Raw genomic sequence first — 23,114 nt, forward strand, 5'->3', positions numbered from 1 at the left:
ATGCGGATAATAAAGACACCTGGCCCATCATTCACTACAGACATTCATAGAAAGGAGGACACAGGTGGTTTCGCCAAAACCTTTTTGGGAGTCCTGCTAATTTCTGTGTGCTTCAAATGGGCTCTTATTTTGCCTCTGGCGGCTGGTGACATTTGGTACGGTCAAGGCTGTTTTGTTTGAAAATGCTGTTGGAGCATGCTCGTCTGGCATTTCCGCCCTCCGACATTTACACACATCTGTTACATTAGGCTAATGTGCAAGCTAAACTCAATCAGATGTCCTCTGGCCTGCCCACAACATTGTACACACACATATGCAAAGGAAACGTCTTACCTTTTCTGATGACCCAAATGTTGCTTTTATCGACTAGCCTGTTTGTTTTAGTACGAAGGAAACCTGTCAAACTTTTTCTATGGCTTCTCTCCTGGTCATGACTTAGGACAGTGGAGTGTACCGATGTATTGACACCTGCAGCTTTATCCATATTGGCAAAACTGCAGGCCTTTTTGGTCATATCACTACAGGCTGAGCAGGTTACTGTGAATACAGGACACCATCATTATTAGAATAACAAAAAAAGTAAAATGTATCCAAACCTAATATTTAGATATTTAGCATAAAGATAACATGTTAACATGTCATGACACAGAAAGTCAGAAACTTTTTCTATGAAGAGATCTGATGCAAGTTTCACATATTTAATAAGAAGGTGAGGGGGTTGTGGTCAAGCATAGTCCTCTGGTCTGAATCATCTACCTACCTAGAACCTAGGGCAAAGGTTCTAAACAGTGCTCACAGCAAAGAGGTAATTAACAGGAACAGTTATTTTATAAATAACAGCATGTTGCAAAGTGTTAGAAACCACATAAACAAGTCTGTTTGAGATTACTTAACAACTTGATGTGGTTTGAGAAGTGTTTGATGATTTAGGCAAGGCGTTTGCACATTGCTAATTGGTGATATAAGCTAGGTAGTTACATTAGCCCCAGAGCAGTAGTGCAAAACAAAAGAAAGCAAACTTGGAGACCTAACATGTCTTAGCTGATCGACTGTATGCGGGGCAAGGTAAAAGTTATGTATTTACTTATTTATATATGTATGTATTTATTTATTGATTGCTGAATTGTTGCTTTAAGGTATAGTGAGAGGTCCGTTGTTCCTGTAATTCAGATGCGCTAGGTGGCCATCTCCCGCTGCAGGCTTGCTGTGGAAACTGTGGACTGGAGAATCGGGTCACTGTGTGTTCATCAGTAGCCTCCGGCGGGTCGGTCACTTCAGAGTCTAATCACTTGAGTTCTTATAGAGGCAGGATCTTATTATGATGAGAATATAAATGTCCTCGTATATTAGCCCAGCGGCTGTCAGGAAGAGGTTAAATCAGCGTTATTTTATAAGCAAGCCTGGAGTTAGGGCTGTAGTAGAGCAAAAACACAAGAGTTGCGGTCAGTAATCCAATCTAGGTTAAAACCCACCTCAGGGCTTTGCGCCAACAGCCAACACATAGATGCTGTAAATGACTCTGGATATGTGTGTTGGGGTTTGAAAGAGAGAGCTTGTCCATAGAATGGCCATAGTGCAATGGAATCCCAGTCTAGTATTTCATTTTGGATCAGTGCAAGCATACATCAAAGAGTGACCTCCATTTTGAACGTTTGAAGTGTTTAAGGAAACCCACTGGAGCTGGACCCCATGACTATCTCACATTAGCACAGAGCACTTATCTCCAATACTGACAGACCTCATACTGCCAGCTTAATCTGAGACCAGAAACCCCTCTTTGTCTCTTTCTCACACACATTCGCAATATCTCTGTCTCTCTGAATGTCCCCATCGCTCCCCCTCTGTCTCCGGCTCGCTCTCTGTCTTAGTCTTGCTCTCATTCTTTCTTTTACTCACTCACTCAGAAACACGTACACAAACATGCAGAGAGAACTGGGGTGAATGGCATTGAAACAGTGAAGCAAATGTCTCCTCTCTCTGTGTGCCAAAACTGGGGATTCCACTGGGGTGCATCATTTATGTATGACCAGTACAGAAAAAGAAACTGGGCTTTCTTCCCCCCTAATGAATCGTATGAAATGTGCAAGTGCTTCTCTCTTATGGGTTCTCCAGCATCTAACCCTGTTCTACTGCAGATGGAATAGCTTTTTTTTATTCCTTTTTATAGAAGGAAGGAAGAGACTTGAAGATGTTAAAACATTCTAGGTTTTTATTTCATAATGGATTTTGTCTTTGTATGCTGTTCCCCCAAAACAATGCACGATTCAGAAAAAAAAATAGTGGTTACTCACTGTGTGTCTAGATGGTGTCAGCATTTCCTTTTAAATTACTTACATATGTTTCATTACAATGTCTAGTATTTGGCAATGGGAGTCATGTTGAATTGCTTCACAGTCTAAAGTGTTTTTCCCCAAATATGTTCTCTGTTGCAGTTGCTGTGAGCAGAAGAAAGCCTGGGCTTTAAAGATGTGGTAACATGCTCACCCTACCCAGCTTTTTTCTTCAGAGGTCCTTCCTCTAATGGTCCTCTTCAACTTTCTGCAAGAAGACAGCAGGACTCTTCATTCGTTTCTGCAGAACCTGAAATCTGTTGAACCTGTTAGAAATCTGCCATCCATCAAAAGCATCCCTCTTCTGTGAAGTTAAATTTTGCGACAGACCCACCCACAAAGTATCAGAAGTAGTGGACTGAACCACAGCCAGGGATACGAAAATGGCCAACAACACTGCGGACCATCTGCCAGGGAACTCGGTGGCCGAAGGCAACCATGATGGGGACTTTGGCTGCACGGTGATGGAACTTCGGGAGTTGATGGAGCTCAGGAGTGCAGAGGCGGTTGGCAAGATCAGAGATGTCCATGGAGATGTGCAGGGAATCTGTCGCAGGCTGAAAACCTCCCCCATTGAAGGTAAGACTAACAGACACAAACACGCACACCTACACTCATAACTCATTGGATGTAGTGCCTCTACACCGGTGGTTTCCAGTCCCTGTAGTTGGCAACACAGATTTAATAGGTTGGGAACAAATTGAGTGTAAAAAATGATGTGCTTGTCAACATTGTTTGATAGACAATATGCCTGTCATTAGTTTAGGGATGTAACGTCAGTTAGTATGGCTGACACATGCCCCCAAAACTCCAGTTAAGGGTGTAAATGTGTAGTGTGTGGAGAACACATTACATGTGGTAAATTCTGACTTATGGGGATAATGCTGTACATGTGGAAAGTGCAGCAAGTTGTCCCTAAACATGTATCCCTGTTAAGAGATCAAATCTGGCTCCGCAAGACTACTGTTAGGATAGATCTCCAACAGTGTTAGAAGACTGTGGTTGAATGAGGTAGTAGCTAAAGATGCTCCTAGATGTCATACCATAGACAGAAATGTCTTTCACTGCCTCCACTCGTGTCCAGAGTCAGTCCAGTGATGGAGCTGGCTTTCTTAACCAGCTTATTGAGCAACACGGCATCCTTTGCAGACCAGAGCACCACAGTTTTTGGTGGTTTAGTATGTTTGGTATTTTCCTTTCTAACACACACAGTCCAACTAATCAGCTAATTAACAAGCTCTTCCTCAGCTGAAGTGGGTCAATTAGAGCGAGAACAAGAAAATAATCGTGTAAAGGGTACTCCAGGACCAGGGTTGGGAGCCACCGCTCTACATTTACGCATTTCCTCACATGTCTGAAGACATACACCAACATAAATATTTACTCTCACTCCTCCACAAGCTGTAGTAGAGGTCTCCTGTCTCAAGGCTCCAGGCTGATGAACACCCGAGTAGGGAGTGAACACTATCAGTTAATGGGCTGAACTGATGGAAGAGTCCATTTATAGAGCTCAGTGACTTATTCTAGTGCCTTAAGTGGCATTTGATGACATGATGATTTTGCTTGTAGTGTGGGTTCTAGTTGCTCTTTGCTGGTCATACTTAAGTTCAAGAGGTTGATTATGGAGGATTTAGTTTCTCTTGTAATGTAGAGAGCTCTAGACATTCTTTGTCAGTATCTCCAAAGCCTCCTGAAGCCTAAACATGCTCTGGTGGCAACATCTGAAGAAGGTGAGCACACAGACCTTCCATCTGCACCGGATATTCCCTGGAGATGCAGGAATATTTCTGAACTGTTCCGGTGTCTAAATTAGAGATTACTTCTAGCAACAGGATGTACAGAATTAAAGAATTCCCATACTCCTTTGAAAATTCTGTAAAAATGATAAATAAAAAGCTTTATTTTCAGCTTGAAATTAGTGCCAGCTTCAAGAGCTTTGTGTTAATCTGAAATCAACAATACCAGTGTAAACCTTGTATTGGTATATGGCAAGGTTTCAGTGACGAACCCTATTTTCAGAAGCACTGTGATTACATGTTTTCCATTGCCGTGTCCCTGAACACTTCCTCGGAATTCAATACCATCAATAATTTGCCTTTGCAAATTCATTTTTTACTACTTCAGCTGCAGCATCATTTAGCTCCTGTCTCTGTAACCAGTGGAGCAGGGTATGCTTTGCTTTTAAGGAACTGCTTTGTTTTGCAAGGAAAACAGCACAACTTCTCTCTACTTTAACATATGGCCCCACTAGTCCTTTCCAGCATTGAAATTTGTTCCACACCATCCTCCTAATTACTTCATAGATCATTGCTCGGTTCCATTTAGTAATCAAGGGACAGCTGTACTGATGCTCCCCACACAAGAAATTACTCATTTTAATGAAGGGAGCGTAATTATGTTTTCTCTTTCACCCTTAAACAGGGGAGTGGGCGGAAAAAGCAATGTTCAAGCCAAATTAGATAAGCTGTGTTTAGATGCTCAACAGGGTACTGTAGAAACTTGGGAACTTTGGAGGGTTTTGAGCTGTTTTGTATGCGTGATATTCTGAAACAAATTGGTCAGATCTGCCCATATTTTTTCATGAATTAAAAAATGACCAGAGAATTTTTTTGAAACATCATAAATTGTCTGTACCCAAATGGCATTCCCTTTTCCTGTGTTGCAGGCTGAAAGATTGCACTGGGGGAAAAATTGTTAGAAATGACAATGGCGCTTCATTTGCTTGACTGTGTACTGGTAGCTGTTTCCATTGCATTCTTGGCTGGTGAAGAACAGTGAATCATCATTAGTCTTGTAGAGTGCACGTTTCTTCTTCTAATCTAAACCACACAGCATTACTTCATGGTGTAGACCAACAAATAAACTTAAATGCATAAGCTTTTGCTATTGAAGAACCATTTGCACAAGTCTGAAAGATTCCCGCCTCCATTGTTATTATTGCTGCTTCTGTCATACTTTCAGTACAGGATACCTGGTAGCATTGGGTAGCATCTAGTAGGTGTATGTTTCTAATAAGAAGAATAGTTTAGCAACTGAAGCTATTCCTTCAGATCAGCTAAAACTAAGGCTAACACTGGAGCTAGTCAGAGTAAAGTTTGATGCTGAGGAAAACGTATTGTCTGTTGCACAAGATATTTCAGAAAACTTTAATGAAGTAATAAAAAAATTGTCAAGTTTACAAGTAAATTAAGATTTATCTTTACACACACTGTGTTAATCAGTAATGCCAGCACTGTACAATCCTGTTTAATCTGACTGATTTATCAAGCTAACAATCAGCAGCTGAGCTTAGAAAAGCTAACAAACTAGCTAAATGATCTTAAAGTTTTTTGTAATGTTATTCATCGTTAGATGTTAGGGTTGGGAAAAATAATCAAGTTTTAGATGCGTCATGATTCACTCTTGATTCTGAACTGATACACAAATCATCAGCCAGATTTTTATTTTGGTGTTTCATCTACAGTAAAATAAACCTGCATGCCCACAGAGACATTGTAAAATAGTTTAAAGTATCAGCTTTTCTTAACAACGAGCTCAGGAGATGCTAAGTGGCTAACAAGTAAACCTGTCACAATAATTATATCATTGTCTGATCACAATTATTTGAGCTGATTGCCGTTATTTTGCCTGTCTGCAATTATTTTCCACCATTGTTGTTAATATGTCCATAACAATGTCCATATCAAGATTTATAGCGTAAGGTATAGAAATAAAAAATCCCAAACTTTTTCATGCTCAGGAGTGAAACAAAAACATCACCCTCAAGGTGATCATGACAACAATTGTCAGGCGTCATATGTTTCGCAGCTACTCTCTTAACCTTATAATTCTGACTGATATACTGCCTCCACCACCCTCACTAAAGTTTCTCTTTTTGGCTTGAGGAAGGAGGATGAAATATGATTTAGAGAACATTAGATGATTTTGTTTGGCTGAGACGTGTCAATAATAATTTTGGAAACGGTCAATTATACACTCACTGGCCACTGTAATAGTTTCACCTAACTTGTTCCTACACTCATTGTCCATTTTATCAAGTCCTTTCACTATATAGGTGTATTTTGTAGTTACATTTTGTAATTACAGATTGCAGTTCACCTGGGTTAATTTGTTAGTCCTCCCTTTACCCTGTTCATTAATGGTCAGGATCCCCACAGGACTGTCAGGTGAGCAGGTAATATTTGGATGGTGGGTCACTCTCAGTACTGTAGTGATATTGACATGTTAGTGTGAGTTGCACACAAGTGAATCACACACAGAAGTGTCACTGGAGTTTTTAAGCAATTCAGGGTCACTGCTAGACTGAGAACAATCCACTGTCCAGAAATACCTGCTGACCACTGATGAAGGACTAGAGAACATAAACTGTACAGCAACTAAACAGCACAAAATGAGCAGCAATCACCTATAACTTGTCCACATGGGGGCCCAACAAGATAGGAGTGCTTATTATAGTGGACAGTAAGTGGACAGGGTTTAGGGGCTAACAGATAATGCAAAGAAGTAGATGGGCTGCAGTCTGTAATTGTAGAGTACAAGAGTGCACCTGTGTGGTAAGTGGACATGATAAAGTGGACAATGAGTGAAGATACAAGGTACCTAATAAAGTGACCAGTGAGTGTATTTCCTTCAGTGTGGGGGCTGTAGAGGCTGGGTGTCAATGCAGCAGTCTACTGAAAAATATTTTCTTTTTATCTGTCAAGTATTAGTTGTTGACCATGTAGCCCTGCTAGCCATTCAAAGTCCTTAACATGTCATTAGAGTAGGTTTTCTGAATGGTGCATTGTTTAAAATCTGTAGAGCAGAGTGGGGTGTATTGTGTGTTTGGGAGTCCAGGGGACATTAGATTAGTCACGTTCCTGGGGAGAAGTCAAGGAGGATGATGTCATTAATTTGTCCACTTGGTCTCATTCTGAATTGTAGACCACTTGGTCTCATTCTGAATATATGAATTGGCGATTTAAAAGGGCTTAAATGAATGAAGATATATATATATATATATATATATATATATATATATATATGTATATATATATTTATTTATTTTTATTTTTTTTTTTAAGTTACAGTCACAACAGTGCTAATTAGACACTTTGCACGCTTGATCACTTCACGCTCTACTTCAAAAGCCGCAGGTGCAGGTTGAATTTTCTCAGATGCTAACCAGAACAATTGTATGTCCATGGACCTGCATTTATTTGATGTAATAGCTAAGCTTCGTAATGTATTCCCTTTGCAAAATTTGCAAGGATTTATGCTGATGAAAGTGGCCAAATGTTTGGCAGCTGATGCACTCATGAGAAGGCCTGAGAAATGCTCGCTGAGTTTTGCATCTAAAACAGGTGGTGCTTAAAAATAGAGATTAGTGGTGATTTATGAGCCGTCATTAAGGCTGCCATGAGTAGCAAAAAGCAGTTTGCTTGCAATTGCAAAAAACGTTTTTATTATGGAGGGGGAAAGGGCCATTTTGAATCCAATAGAGACAGTTTTGTCCAATTTATGGTCCTTCCTTGATATCCCATTTACCCTTTGCATATGTGTCTGAGTTACTGTGTAATTTAGCTGGGTGCCATTGGAAAAACGTGTGAATGTTGATGTTGGTATACCCACAGAGAGTATAGTTCATTCCTTTTTGTTTGCCTGAAGGAAGTTACTACGGCACCCAAATTGTATCAGTATTTTAGTCTATTTCCTCATGTATAACTTTATAAAGTTTACTGGGCAGTCCATTACTGCAGATATTTATTTGGTATCAGGTTGCCTCGTCTAGCAGAAAACAGAAATGGGCTATGAGAAGCGAGAAGCCATGTTTTGGGCCTTCATTTCATTCCCCTACTCAGCTAGCAGGCCTAATAAAGACGGAGTGAGCGCAGATCGAGTGAGGGAGGAAGCAAAAGCAGATGGACGGAACTTCTAATGCATTATCCTCCCTTTACTGTAACATGGGCCGAGAGAGATGGTGATTGTGGAGGGAAGCAGTGTGGATGGCGTCTCCCTTGGGGCGAGCTGCTCAATAATGTCCTTCAGCATTAATTACAGTCAGGAGGACAGTGTGAGGTGTGGTTAAGCAGGAGTGAATGGACATCAGGACGTACTAGTGACTGCGGGATTTTACTCAACTGCTGCTGAAAAACATCCTGACACTAATTAAATGCACATTGAAAACAATTTTTCCGTAAGCTTTACTTAAAAAAGGAAGGTTTGAAATCGGTCTAAAATTGTGTAGTATGAAAAGATCCGTGCTACTCTGTTTTAGCAGAGGCTTCACCAGGGCAGTTTTAAAAGCGTCTGGAAAAGCACCTGTTGAAATAGAACTGTTTACAATAGTCATTTTGTTTACAAACATCATTTTGAACAAGATCAAAAACAGTCTTAAGGAGAGAAGTAGGAACAGGGTCAAGATCACATGTGGACAAACTTAATTTGTTTGTAACAGTTGATTATTCATGATTCATAACTGAGAAAGATATCATTACTGATGTAGATCGCTTATCAGGCTTATTGTAGTTGTCAGCCAACTACAATAAATGCCAAATACAATAAATGAAACCTTGTTCATATGTGTGTGTGTAATACTGTTTCTGATCGTTTACTTCATGTACACAATAGTTCATGGCCCAACTTGTCAGTGCTGTGTTTTACAGTTCATTCAAATTGAAATTTTGATGGGTTGTGTCCTTGATTTTAGACTTACTGGAAAGCGATCAACTAATGATGGTTGATTTTTCCAGTCCTATGTAGTGCACGATGTAGGGAGCAAGGAGCCATTTGAGATTCAGCCCTAGTATGGGAAGAGGGGCGCCATTAGCTTAGTGATAAATACGACTCACGGTGGTAATTTGGTGACCAAAAAGTGCTTCTAAACAGTGCTATGTTATGATATGTTTAATATTTTATGACAGAAAGTTAATGAAGCGACTGCAATGTACAGTGATGAGCAACCAAACTGTCCTGTAACTGTCTTGTAGTAAGAATTTGGCGATATATATTTATATACACAGTTATAAAGAACGATATATTTTGTAATAATAAATGGTATTAATTAATAAAGCCCTTTGTTTACACTGTGGCTCAGTCAAGTGTCAGCTCAATAAAGCATGTGACCACGCATACAGCAGTATGCTGCATGCTGTTTAGAGACCAACGGAGGACGATTGATGACAAGTTTGAAGGATAGACATATTGGATATTCTTTATGGCTTTGAAAGTTGTGCTTGGACTTGGATACAGTTACCATACATTGTTTTGCACAACATGTTATTGTACTATTTGTTATTGTTTATTTGTTTCAGTTTGGTTAATAAACAAGTTCATATTCAATTAACTAATTTTCTCTTTTTATGAACCCCTCTTCCCTCCATACTTTCTTCTAACCACCAAACACATTTCAGGCACAGAAATTTTCCTTGTTTAAGCCCTGTGCACACAGCGGAAACCATATATCAACAGTGTCCAGAAACGCAGGCGACTTCTCTGGGCTAAAGTTCATCTGAAATGAAGTAATGCACAGTGAAAATGTGTGCTTTGGTCTGATACATCCTTCTTTCAGATTGTTTGTGGAAATAATAGACATTGTGTTCTTTGGGCTAAAGAAGTAAAGAACCACCCAGATTGTTACCAGTTCAAAAGCCAGTCATGGTATGGGAGGGTATTATTAGCTAACCTGCACATCTGTAAAAGCACCATTAACGCTGGGATATATATGTGTGTGTTGCCTTTGTGTAAAAGTGCTGTCTTTTTGCTGTACACGAGTTGTTGATGTTTACAGACTGTCTTTAATTGATCTAAGTCTGTCTTTTATGACACATGCAGTTGAACAGGGTTCTACAAAAACTGACAGTGCCCATGATGTACTCCAAAAGTGTGTAGTGTTGTAATTTGTTGCAGTAACAAAACATATTGTCATGTTTGCCACTCGTAACCAGTAATGAAAGCCACTGCATGGCCTGTATTATTGCTGACGTACGTGTGTGTGTGTGTGTGTGTGTCCACCCTTCAGAAGGCTAGCATACTGACCTGGTGAAGGTTAAGGGGACCATTAATCCCTTAAGATGATTTTAGGCAGATTGGTTTATGGAGCCCCTGTAGGGGGTCCAGAAAGGTCAAGGCACACCAAGCTTGAAGATGTCATGAGGATCAGTACTCCTGTGGTATCTATGTGGGGTGTGTTTGTGTGTGTGTTTCTCTTTATAACAGGATCAGATCTTAGTATTACATAAAATCTTCTGTTACCTAAACTTATTTCGCAAGGGCACTTTGATTTCTGACCGTAGGCTTCTTTTTTTAGCTAATGACCCACATTTGGCTAGAAATACTTTTCTTTTTGTTTACCTGCATTTTCCCCTTGTGGTTTGTCGTTGTAGCTTAACAGGCAGTTACCACCCATGATAAAACGGTAGCTAACATATTCCTATAAAAAGCACACCTTCAGCTGTTTCTATTCTAAGACTTTCTAGCATACAGAGAGGTCCATATCCTTTTTTCATCTTATCATTGCCCAGGCAGGGCAGCCATATTTAGAAAGCTCAAATATTATTAACAGCCATTAGGAGCTTTAATGCTGTGCGTTTCTGTAGTCATTGTGAGGCTCCGGCAGGTGCAAGAAGACTGTGAGCTGAATGGAAAAATACAGTGATCATACTTGTAGCATTGTGGTGTAGCACTGAAGGTAATGAGATGTTTAAGCTGAATGAATGATGTTTATATTTGCATTGCTATTGTGTAGTTTAAGTGAATAAAAGTGGAAATTTCCACTTTTAATTTGTTCTGTAAGACTAATAGAATGGCAAATTTGAAATCACAAGACACTGTTACCCATAAAGCTACCTTTTTTAAAATATAGCTGATTAACAAATCACACGTTACATGTATTTAATTAAAACATAAGCACACATGGCACTTTTTAATTAAAATCACACCAGTACTGCTTTGCTGATTATGTATGCACTTTAATAAACTGGAAATTAGTGTCATTCTGAGCAAAGCAGCAGAGTGTTTTTTTTTTTCGTCCGAATAGTGATTCCATTTGGTGTGTCATGTTGACAAATGGACACTCATTGAGTATGAAATTGTTTGTGATGGCAAGTGCTCCCCCGTTCATGTGTGCTTGCATGCTCACATCATTTCAGTGACAAGTCAGTCATATAATATGAATGACTAATTAGAGCGAAACACAGGGCGTGCAGAGACATGCACATTGTAACCTGCTTCAAGTGAGTTAGTTCCATCATGTGAACACTATTGTTGAACCAGCAGCTCTATGTGTCTTTTGTAGATTTGTTAGTAAAGATAGTTGGGATTCATTGTGTTTGGGATGAATTTGCTGACAATATAGTTTAGAGGAAGTGCAGACATGCGCCCATGCAGCTGAACAACACATCCTTTTGTCAAGACGATGTCTCATTCCTGTAACCTAAGCTGCACCAAATATACCCACTGTAGGTGTACAAAATAACAGGTTGTGTGATGAAATTGCTTTTCAGGAAGAGTAATGTTGTGATGGTAAGATGGATAAGCTGTGTGGAGGTGCACACACATTCTCACACTCATAAACATGTACACACATGCACATACACAAACACATTCGTTTGGAGAGAGAGTGCAATGGCTGCACTCCAGAAAGCCACAGCCCTTATGCTGTCCATGTGTTCAAGAACTCTCACTGCTCTAAACCCCAGAAAAAGGACGAGCCTGATGGGATAAGTTAGTCCTTCAGTGAGAAAATGGGGCTTTTATGAAGTGGAATTGAAGCCCTGACTATTCCACACAATGGTTAGAGCCATTAACTATGAACATAGCTATTTGCTGGTGTGGTAATATTGTTAACATAACAGCAAAGCTGTTGTTGATGCAGGTGGGTGCCGCTGTGGAGAAACCTCACACCCTTCAGAAGTACCGAATCCAATGTAGCACTCGTCCTCGACTCTGACTCATGCATGTTGCAGGACAAAGAATGTGTGAAAGCGAGCTTGGGTATACTGCAGACTTCTCTCCTCCCCTTGTCTCTCTCTCCTTTTTGAATTACTTCGGTCCCACATCTCAAATGCAGCCTGTTGTGTTTGGCTGCCGTCCCAGCCTCTGTGACCACTGCAGCCCCTATTAACAGTCCTCCTCCATCGCCATCACAGCCGACTCCCTTCAGAAAAACACACACACACATAAACATATACAGCCTTCGCCATCGGTCACCTTGACACCATCCCCCTTCACAGCCGTGCCCCCCACTGAGAGGTGACTGAAATGGTCAGCTTTTATCAGCCTTAGGAGTATAAACACTTTAATAATATTTTGGTAATAGTTGGTTACACTATTCGATTATCAGTCGGATGCATGTCTGCTTACATAGCAATTAAAGAAAAAGCCAAGCAAAGTGAAGAGAGCTTGGTGAAATTCTTTTTTCAAAATGAATCCAAAAGGTCTTTCTTCAATGTCATATAATGGACATTATTTTTCATGTTCTAAAAAAGACACTTAACAGTTAATTGTTCATAAGCCTTATTTGGCTATTTTCTTCTGTCACATGGTGCCTTTCAGTAGTTTTCTACAGTGTCCGCTGATGATCAGTTGTATTAATCTTAAAAGTCTTACCTATGAAATACAGCTATCAAATATTTCATTGATGTCTATTTTCATATGTAGTACCATAAAATCCTAATCTGGGGTATGTTGCCCAGTCTGACAACACTGCACATGTTGATAGTGCAATTTAAACGGTCAGTGCAGGAGAGCTGAGGACAGTGTCTTTTTAACCATACTGTCTTAAAAATGAAAACAAGCCATTAGTTCATGTTGATAAATGAGGGAGTGACCATGTTTAAGATTGTAAATGAGTCTCTAAGCTAGCTGAAGCATGTTTTTAAGATGCTCAAAAAGGAACACACTCTGAAGTCAGACATAAGGCTGAGTTTTCCTCTTCTCCGTACAGTTCGCTAGCCTGTATGTTCCCTCGCATGCAACAGAGAGCCTGCTATCTTGCTTGCAAACCAGAGCACTTGGAAACTTACTTGAATTGCACCTGGAGTTAAGACAGATATTGTCACCTTAAATTAGAGCTATAAAACAAAACAGTCTCTCCACATCCCTATATGTCTGACTGTCACTGAGTCTGGTGTGTTTCACTGACATGTAAAAATGCTAACCACAGATTCCTCTTTTTGCATGGTATGCATTCAGATTTTTTTGTTCAAAACATTCTGCTGTACTATTTTGTCTCCTTGGTGACTAGCTAGCATGTAGTTTAGTGGGAAAAAAGGTTGGTTTCACATTGTACTGATATAAAATGGCGCATGGAAGCAAATGATTTCATAAAACAGATTAAACAATTTGTTATTAGAATGGCTTAAGCGTTTTCCAATATTTTAAAATTATTATTGTTGACTAAATGCAGAAGTAATCATTGATCAGGACTGTTCACATGACAGCGATAATATCATCAAATCGCCCAAGCCTACCAAGGCATATCATGTGGTTTAGTACGGGACTGCGGTTTCCACTTGCTGCTCTGCTGCTTTATCTGCCCTCTCTGCATGTCTGCTTTCCACCCCTCCTGTTACACGTACCTCGAAGTAGGAGCTAGAGCAAGACGCAGAATATCTGATTTATGTGACTGGCATTTCTCCTGCATACTGCTTTGGCTGTGTATGACAAGGACGGATGGAGTGCCTGCTGAATTTTTACTGGAAGAAATCTGGTGGCTTCTCTGATGCTGACCAGGAGCCCACTAGGAATGCAACGCTGTGGCTCGTTCTTTCAGATGGAGACGTGCTCTGGTGACGGAGCCTTCAAAAACAACGCCTGGGCTCAGATGAAGAGCTCGAGGAGGAGCTGCAGGGCTCCTTTGTCATTGAAATGCTGCTTTCGACTCTGCTATTCCTCCGGGAGGCCACGGATGTTTTTGCCTTAATTCCCAATCTCGTAAAAGTGCCTGCACACATACAAATCACTCTGCTGCAGCTAGTCACCACTGCCCAGACTACTAATGGCAAAAGAGAGAGAGTGAGATAGGGACGACATTGGAAATTACTTCTGACCTTTTGCCCCTCTAGACAGCTTGGAGAAGCTAGCAAAAATAAAGGTTGCTCGATTACAGGGGATATATATAGTGTTATTGAAGAGAGCTGCCTCTGGTCATACTGTTTGCCAGCTGTACAGCTTCAAAAGTCTTGGTTTAGCATTAGTGATGGATAAAGAAGCTGAACTCAATGATGAACTCACCTGAAACCCTGATGCGCCTCCATATGTAGCTCTGAATTAATGAAGTAAGAGCGATCCACATGGAGAGAGGGAGGAAGGGAGAGAAGGAGATGGAGAATGAGGCAAGGGCATTGTTTATCCTGGGAGGAATAATCCCTTTGAGTCAACCCATTTTTGCTGCCTTAAGAAAAGGAAATCCCATACCACTCCTTATTTCTTTTTCCCTTCATGTTTTATCTCTATTTTTATATAATAAGGGAAGAGATTTACCTCCAAGTGGGACTCTGATGACATTGTGTCTGCAGTCTAAGAAAAATCCCAGACTGCTACCTCTCCTAAAACTCCTCCATACCCCTTATACGCACACCAAACCTTACTGGCTTATTCATGACTTTGTCTGCAGGCCATGCAATAAACTAGCTGCACTGTTGGTTCCTTCAGAGAGGCATTGATTGTAACTTCCTTTCCCTGCACTGACACGTTGTTATATGTTTAATTTTTTGGATATCTGCATGAAAATGTGATCTTGTCTTGATGTAAGACTGTAATATGTAAAGATTTTTTAAAGATGACTCATCTCAGTGGGATTAAGCTCAGATGAGCCACTCTGTTGTGGTTATTGTTTTTTACTTATGTGTTTCCGGATCATTTGGATTGTGTTGCGTGACCCAGCCTGTTTTGTGAAAAAAATTTATGGAATTTCAAATTCATTGGGGCCTTAATTATGGGGAGTTTTCCGAGAACCAAAGCAGCTCAGCACCATTATAGACTCCTCCTCCATAGTGCTTCACTGTTAGAATGAGGCTTTGGAGTTGCTGTGGTTTGTGTTCTCAAACTTTTGCCTCATATGTCCCCAGAATGTCGTTTCTGTACTGGTGTGGAACATTCAGGTGGTTTTGCAATGTTTTTAGAGAGCAGTGTTTACCTCACAGGTGTTACGAAGTGTAGGAGACGCCTTCAGATCCATACCTGTCACCCTCAGGTTCTTTGTCACTTGTTTGAAAATTCTACATCATAACATTGCACTGATCTTTGTCGGATGCCTTAGGGAGAGTAGCAGTGATGCCAAATTTCTTCCGTTTGTAAACTGTCTACCTGATCGTGGACTCATGGAGAACCAAATTGAAATTTTGTTACTGTTTCCAGTCTTATGAGCTTCAGCAACATTTATTTGGGTGGTATTTAAATCTAGTCAATGTCTCAATAAGATTGATGTTGAGATTGTTGTAACAATATTGTAAGAATCAATAACTTTTAAAGGAAAAGGAAAACTTTTTTTTAACTTCATAAGGAATTTTATTTAGTAAAGTGCCTTATTCCATTGGAAGATAATTTTACTTCCTTCAAGAAATAATGCAGAAAATTTGTTTAAATAAACATGTAAATACATTTTAACAAATTAGTGGAATTAAACACTTTGACTTGAAAAATGTATTTAAAACAAGAATAAAACCATTAGAAATAGATTGAATAATCTTAGAATAATATTCTTACAACAATCTCATAATGAGAAATACTTTACATATTGATTAGATTTAAGATCTTTTTTTACTTGCCAAGACATTTTTGCCGGGTAGAGCACTTCAACAGATTTCAGTTTTAAAGAATGGGTAGCCGTTTTTCTTAAATGTTGGTCAGGTCAAACCCACACCTGAACTGCAGCTGATTCTTATTACTTCCTTTTCAAGAAAGCGTCATCCTAGAGGCTCTCGTACTTCCTCCACCAGTGATTTTGTGTCTGTAGTTATGGCAGATTGAAATGTGTGTCAATAAGTAAGACAGTCTTATTATGACCACATCACATCTTATTATGTCACATCACATTTTATCCACCGTTCATACGGAAATTTGTATAATTTCAAAAGCTTCAAATTTTGCTCATATATTGTCATATGCCCCGCCTCTGACCCCACTTTCTTCGCAAGGAGAGAAAAAATTATTGACTCATATGATTTTCTTTGATAAGATATTGCTGTTATTTACTTTATTGAAGCTTTGTCCCTCTTCTGAGATCTAACAATCTTCCGACAATAGGAATGAATGGAGGGCCAGTAAGAACTTGGCAGCAGCACCTTTTTACTTTTTTTGCCTTACCATTTTCTTTCACTTACATTTCACACCATATGAGAGAGAGATTGTGAAGAGAGACCTTGAGGATTGGTGGCATGATCATAGAGTTTTAACACACTCCCAGCCAGCAGAGGTCGTAGTTAATTAAGGGGGGTATGAAAGGAAGCATTTGGGATGTTATAAGCACATACACAAATGGTCTCACACACACACACACACTTTTTACTGTCCAGCTGGCACATTTATGGAGTGGAATTGATATGGCGACTTTTGCAGGGAGCATCTGTGCGAAAAGCCTAGTCTTCTCACACACGTACGTGCACAGCTCTTTGCACACACTAACTCACACATCCATTACACATCATTCAGACTCTGCCATGCATCAAAAGGAACTAATTTGTCTAAATAGATCAACAAAGCTTTGTTTCACTAAAATTCCCATTGTTTTCAGGGTTCATATCGTCATGAAAGTCCTGGAAAAGTCTTGGAATATAGAAATTTGGTTTTCCAGGTCTGGAAAAGTCATGGAAGATAATAGGTGCTGGAAAAATCATGGAATTTCAAGGACTTTTCCCCTATGTTGTCCGTTATCTCATCACATTTGAAGCACTGAAGAGTCTAGATCCTAGTACCAAGACCCGAGACTAATGTATCTGCACATGGACTAGCTTTACTAACGTTGTTAATATGAATCTCCACTAGCTAAGATGTAACATTCAGGATGTGTGTGTTGTGGAAGATCTTTTGACATTCGAACAGTGGAGAAGATGTAGTAACAAGCCAAATATAAGGAAAAACACACCACTACTTCTCACACCTGCATGACCCTTACAAGATTTGCATGACTAGCTTCTTCACTGTGAGAGTAGTTTTTCACAGCGTTCGGTCTGCACCATAGCGGCTAAACCAACATCATATCCTGCAGCTACATTAAGAAATAACAAGCTAACTACTGAGGTACTCTCATTGATTTGATTTTATGCAGTTTTTGATGTACTCTGAGTACTTACAGTTGTGAACTGGCTCTCGTTACATTCCCTCTCCTAAATACTGTAAAAATTGAATCAAAATTCCCTGACATTGCGGTTTTGGACAGGACTAAAATCACTGAGAAACTTTGGTAGCCTAATAAACACATTACCTTCCCACATCATGTAAAACTAATCCCTCTTAAACTTCAGTTAGGAAACTCATTTTGCTGGCTAAATAAATATGTCTTTGTTATTGTTAACTCATTTGATTTTGAGTTAAATGTAATGAAATGGAGAATGGTGTCCACCGAATGATGATGTGCGTGCATGCACAATGTGTCTGTGTTATGTGTTATAAAAAGATGCTGAACCCCTCTTTACAAATGAAACCGATGGATGTGTTTGTGCTAAATCATAGTATATTCAAACATATCACAGTATCCTGCTATCAGGTTATATTAAAGTTTAACATTAATAAAGTTAATGAACTCATTCTTCCTGAGTTTGCTTATTTGTATGGATGAAGCAAATGAGTTTAATGTGAGCTATTAAGGACTGATTGAGTAAAGTGCACAAAATTAAATGTTCCTTCTAATATATCGTTAAAAATATCACTAAAACAGGACATTAGTATCACAGTATACCAGTATAGAAGATATTACCCAGCATTCTACTAAATATTTGACATCGAAATTTCATTTTATGTCATGGAAAAGTCATGGAATTCCAAGTTTGAAAAAATGTACAAACCCTGTACTTAATTCTACACCACGTGTACACTCTCCAAGCCCAATCACTGTTCTTTTGCCTAACCTAAAATGAGGTTTGAAAGCAAAACAATATCTTTTTGGCCAAAATAAAGAGGTAATTGAGCTTGTACAGAGTGGTGTGCGCTGTTTGCTAAACAGAACTCCTAATCACTGCATTGGTCACTCTGAGACCTCCTCTGCTTGCTGTTTGTCCCCTACACGAAGATGTACGCTGTATGCTAAGGACAGCATGTTCGGTGGTAGTTTGATTTTGTTTAGTTATTTTTGTTGTTTGAAGTATACTGCCAGCTTAAAATGTCATTCAATATGCTAAGGCTTATCTGCTTCAAATGCTGCTCACTCCCTCTATTGATTAATTGCTTTGGAGCTCTCAAACCATACAGGCAGTAGCCAATATAATCCACCTGAACTGTGGAACTATTTCACAGTTTCTTATCACTGAATGTGTGTTATGATTAAATGGACGTAGCCCTAGTGATTAGTCCTAAATCTGTCCAGCTACCTTCATCTAGCGTAGGCTGTCAGACTGTCTGATTATGAAACAAAATATGACTTGAGCTACTGATGAGGATACACCCAAGTCGTGAACTGTCTCATTGTTATATGTGCCATGCGGAACTGGTTGTGAATGGGTTGGGCTCAACTTGCAATGCTTTGGCTAATAAATGGTATACATTCATTCATGTGCTAATGCAGTAAAGCAAATGGAAACTTAAGTGGGTGTCGTCTTTTGTGACCTCTGTGGATTGTGCAAATTGAGGCTAGAATATTCTACACACAAGGGACTGGGCTGTTGTTTTAACACATGCTTTTCCTTTAAGATAACATCGACTGATTTCCATTTGTGCAAGATGGTTCACTCGCTGGGCAGGGCGTAGACTCCAAGATTGAGATGCATGATTTTCAATGGAGAATCCTCATTAACTGCATGTTTTAATATATGCTTTAATATGTTTTAACAGTGTTTAACAGCTAGATGCATTTTTTGAAGATTCGTTTTCAGATACTCGCAGAAAGACACGTTTGCATATATAGAACATGAGCAAGTTTATTACCAATTGTTAATATTTTTTAAAATTATCTCGTCATTTTGGATTTCTTTAAATAGCCCCGGTTGCTTTAATACCAGATTCACAAATGTGATGTTTGAGCAAACCACCTGACAATCCTTCTCAGATGTGTGACTAAGTTGGGCTTTGAACTGGAATCTCTTTGCTTTGAATGACCATTTATATTTGTCAGACTTCTGTTACAGATCTCTTCCTAACTGAATCACTTAATTCTGAAATTTAAGTGATAATGTATTATGTCTGTAATATTTTATTTATTCATAATACGTAATATTAAGAAACACATTTAATCGTTTTTTAGTATGAAGTTTTGTTTACGCAAACCTTAAACCTAAGTCACTTTTTTGAGAGTAAATGATTCTACTGTTTGTCTTGACCAAGTGTTTCATTCCTCATCAAGGCTTTTATGGCGATGGGTTATATTTAGCATTGTTTCGCACTCACAGCATTCCATTTACTGTGAATCTCTAGGGCTGTCTGGAAATCCAGCAGACTTGGAAAAGCGCCACACGGCATTCGGGAAGAACTTCATTCCTCCTAAGAAGCCCAAGACCTTCCTGCAGCTGGTGTGGGAGGCGCTGCAAGATGTCACCCTCATCATCTTGGAGATAGCAGCCATCATCTCACTAGGCCTGTCTTTCTACCACCCACAAGGAGATGACAGTGATGGTAAGGCAACCCAGAACCTTTTTAGGAATGTTTTACTTGTGCTATTGGTTAGTTTTAAAGTTTTACAATAATTTTTTTTTTTCAAAAGTAGTGGTTTGTAGGGTTGAGTGATGTCTACCTAACAACCAAACATCACAATGGACAATGACATGTGCGGGGGGTGTTAACGTTAGTTAGGTACTATGAATACTCAACACTCCTTAAAGTACATATTCATCAATTTAGATCTCCGGGTAAGTAATAAGTAATAAATGTAGTTTTGTACGTTATAGCAGAGACTCTGGAATTATGCCGTTTTCAATTATGAATGACATTTTTTTCAACACAAACCTGTCGGAGCGTCAGTGTTGTCTCTCACTCTGAAATCGCTGTAGTATCACTCCATCCCGTGAACCAGACAGTCCTTTTTCCACACTGACTACCTCTGCGTGACATGAGTGATGCAGCAGTGATGCTACAGCTCGCACACAATGCCCATTCATACACAGTGTCTATGCTGTAGAGTTGTTCAACAGATCTACATACTGGAAATTCTCACCAATCACAACAAAGTTCTACCGATAGAAAGAGTTAGTCTCATGAGGCGGGGTCATCATGATGTCGGCTCAACATTTCGATGTCTGTCAGTCAATGGACGTGTCGGCCCAACCCCTGTGGTGAGGGATATACAGCACAGCGCTTAAGCGTCCTTGGGTTTGTGAAAGGTGCTATATAAATTGAACTTATTATTATTCTGTGCACAAGTCACCTAGGCAAATTGTTTAAATCCATAAATTTTAGCAGTAAATGTGTTTTTTTTGTAAAAACACTAAATGACATTACAAGAACACAGTGGAAGGACACAGGTTTGGTTCTTGACTTCTCCTTGCCTTAATACCCCCAGAAATCACAGAAAAAAGACTAGCCAAACCAGATACTGAGTATGTATGAATAGTATCAGGCTGCCGTCAGGAGAAGTTTGAAAATGGTTAAACAAACATAACATACATAAAACCATTACTTATTGTATTAGTGTTTTTGTATATATTCTAATATTAATGCTTAAGAGTTTTGCATATTACTGTATATGCACCACTGAAAATGTTCCCTGGAAAAGTCACAGGCTGTGACAGTCTACAGAACTGGAAATGCCAGCAGTCTTATTGATATTTCCTTTTTGTTTTTCGGTTTTGTCACAAAAAATATTTTGTTTCAAAAATTATTTGGAATCTCTTCAGTTATGTTGGGACAAGCATCGTCTTGTGCTGACTGCTCAGAATATGTAAGAGCCTGTATTGGCAGCTGCTGTGAACTTGTGAGTTTCCCCATATGGCTCAGAGTGCAAGAGTGACCTTCAAAGTCATCTAACTCTCAGGAGAGAAAATTAGGTCAGTGACGTGGAATCCAGCATTGGTAAATAGTCCTGGCAGTCAGGAAGGTTTTTGGGAGGATAAATATACATGTCGTTATGTATGGCATAAATCGACATGAAGAGAGTGTTTAATGGTTTTTAAGGGTGACATTTCATAAATGTCAACTAAGTTAGGATGATTTCACCGTCATATGGACTCTGCTCTATGTTTGTTTATTTTCAGCATGTGGCCAGGCTGTTGGTGGTGTGGAGGATGAAGGTGAGGCTCAGGCTGGCTGGATTGAGGGTGCTGCCATCCTGTTCTCAGTGATCATTGTTGTGCTGGTGACTGCCTTCAACGACTGGAGCAAAGAGAAACAGTTCCGTGGGCTGCAGAGCCGCATCGAGCAGGAACAGAAGTTCACCGTCATCCGCAAGGGCCAGGTCATCCAGATACCCGTGGCTGAGATTGTGGTTGGAGACATCGCTCAGATCAAATATGGTGAGATTTCCCAGTGTGAAGTGAGTGAAGAAGTGAAGAAATTTTAGATTTGTCCATAATGATAAACAGTTGAACAGATGAACAGCTATAAGAGATTCTAAAATTACTGAAAAATTTGTATAACATCAAGAATGAAGTTATAGTAAAATGAACGTCCAGAATGCCTTGTATTTGCCAAGGAAGTGCTGATCAAATCTGGAGGCAGATAATGTATAAAAGAATATAGATACATAATCACAGTGTATTATTAATCAGTTTATAACTTCTTGCTGTTTGAAAACTTTGAAAACTTCAAAAACTTTGAAAATATTGAGTTACGCATCTTGACATACACTATGGTGTCTAGTTTAGATTTTTCAATTTACACTATATAACTCATTATTAAATAGTAAATTTGATCACAATGTCTGCATTTGACCATTTCTGATGTATAGCATTTTTTTGAGCTTGAGTGTTTTGTGAGTTTAGTTGCCCAAAAGCCACCCAAAATATTCCTCGAGTACCAGCTCACAGAAAAAAAGGCCTTTTATTGCTGAAAGCCTTGTCTAAAAAATTCAACCAAATGAAGGATTGCCAGTTGAACATCATCTGTTCTTCTTGTATTCTCTGTAACTGAACTATATTCTATACTCACTAGACTAGAGGCCAGCAGGTACCCAAAAGGCTAACAGGCTTGTTTAACAATATTGAGAAACTTCAGACCTTTTGCCAGAAGAGTCGCAGTAAAACTAAGTATAGAATAGAATATGTTATGTGTATGCCTGTTACAAGCTCCACATTCCTGTGTATAAGCTAGAATTGGCATCTAATGTAATTATACAACACTGCTAGCTTGGCGCTAGCAAAACTACAAATTTCCGTAGGGATGCTGGCAGAAATTAGTATTATGTTAGCAGCTAATTGGACAATACAAGCTTGCTTATAGAATAAAGTAAAAGGTCTCTGCAATAAACATTGGTGTGTAATGACATACAACTTGCAGACCTTCATGACTGTACAGTTCTACCTGGTTCACAGCATAAACAAAGCTATGAAAAGTTCAAGAATGATTAATATTACTTGTCACGTCACGTCGTACATCCCTACGTCTGTTGAAAATTCAAATGTCACTTCAAGTGTTTACAGCTGGAATGCATCTTTAATATGAAAAGCGATTCCAAACTTTTGAATGGTAGTATACATTTGTCATTGTTGCATCCTTACCCCCACA

General features: G+C 39.3%; 1 protein-coding gene across 5 annotated transcripts in view; it reads left to right on the forward strand.

Moving 5' to 3' along the window:
* Positions 1 to 23,114, forward strand: part of atp2b4 (ATPase plasma membrane Ca2+ transporting 4) — a 96,281-nt gene that overhangs the window by 28,718 nt on the left and 44,449 nt on the right. For all 5 annotated transcript variants that reach the window (XM_036559850.1, XM_036559849.1, XM_036559847.1 and 2 more), the window contains exons 2-4: positions 2,433 to 2,909; positions 19,875 to 20,072; positions 21,647 to 21,904. In XM_036559850.1, coding sequence (XP_036415743.1) covers positions 2,714 to 2,909; positions 19,875 to 20,072; positions 21,647 to 21,904 — 652 coding nt within the window. In that variant the 5' untranslated portion in view covers positions 2,433 to 2,713. The remainder of the gene's footprint in view (positions 1 to 2,432; positions 2,910 to 19,874; positions 20,073 to 21,646; positions 21,905 to 23,114) is intronic.

This window comes from Colossoma macropomum, unplaced genomic scaffold, assembly GCF_904425465.1.
Source record: "Colossoma macropomum unplaced genomic scaffold, Colossoma_macropomum, whole genome shotgun sequence".
NCBI lineage: Eukaryota > Metazoa > Chordata > Actinopteri > Characiformes > Serrasalmidae > Colossoma > Colossoma macropomum.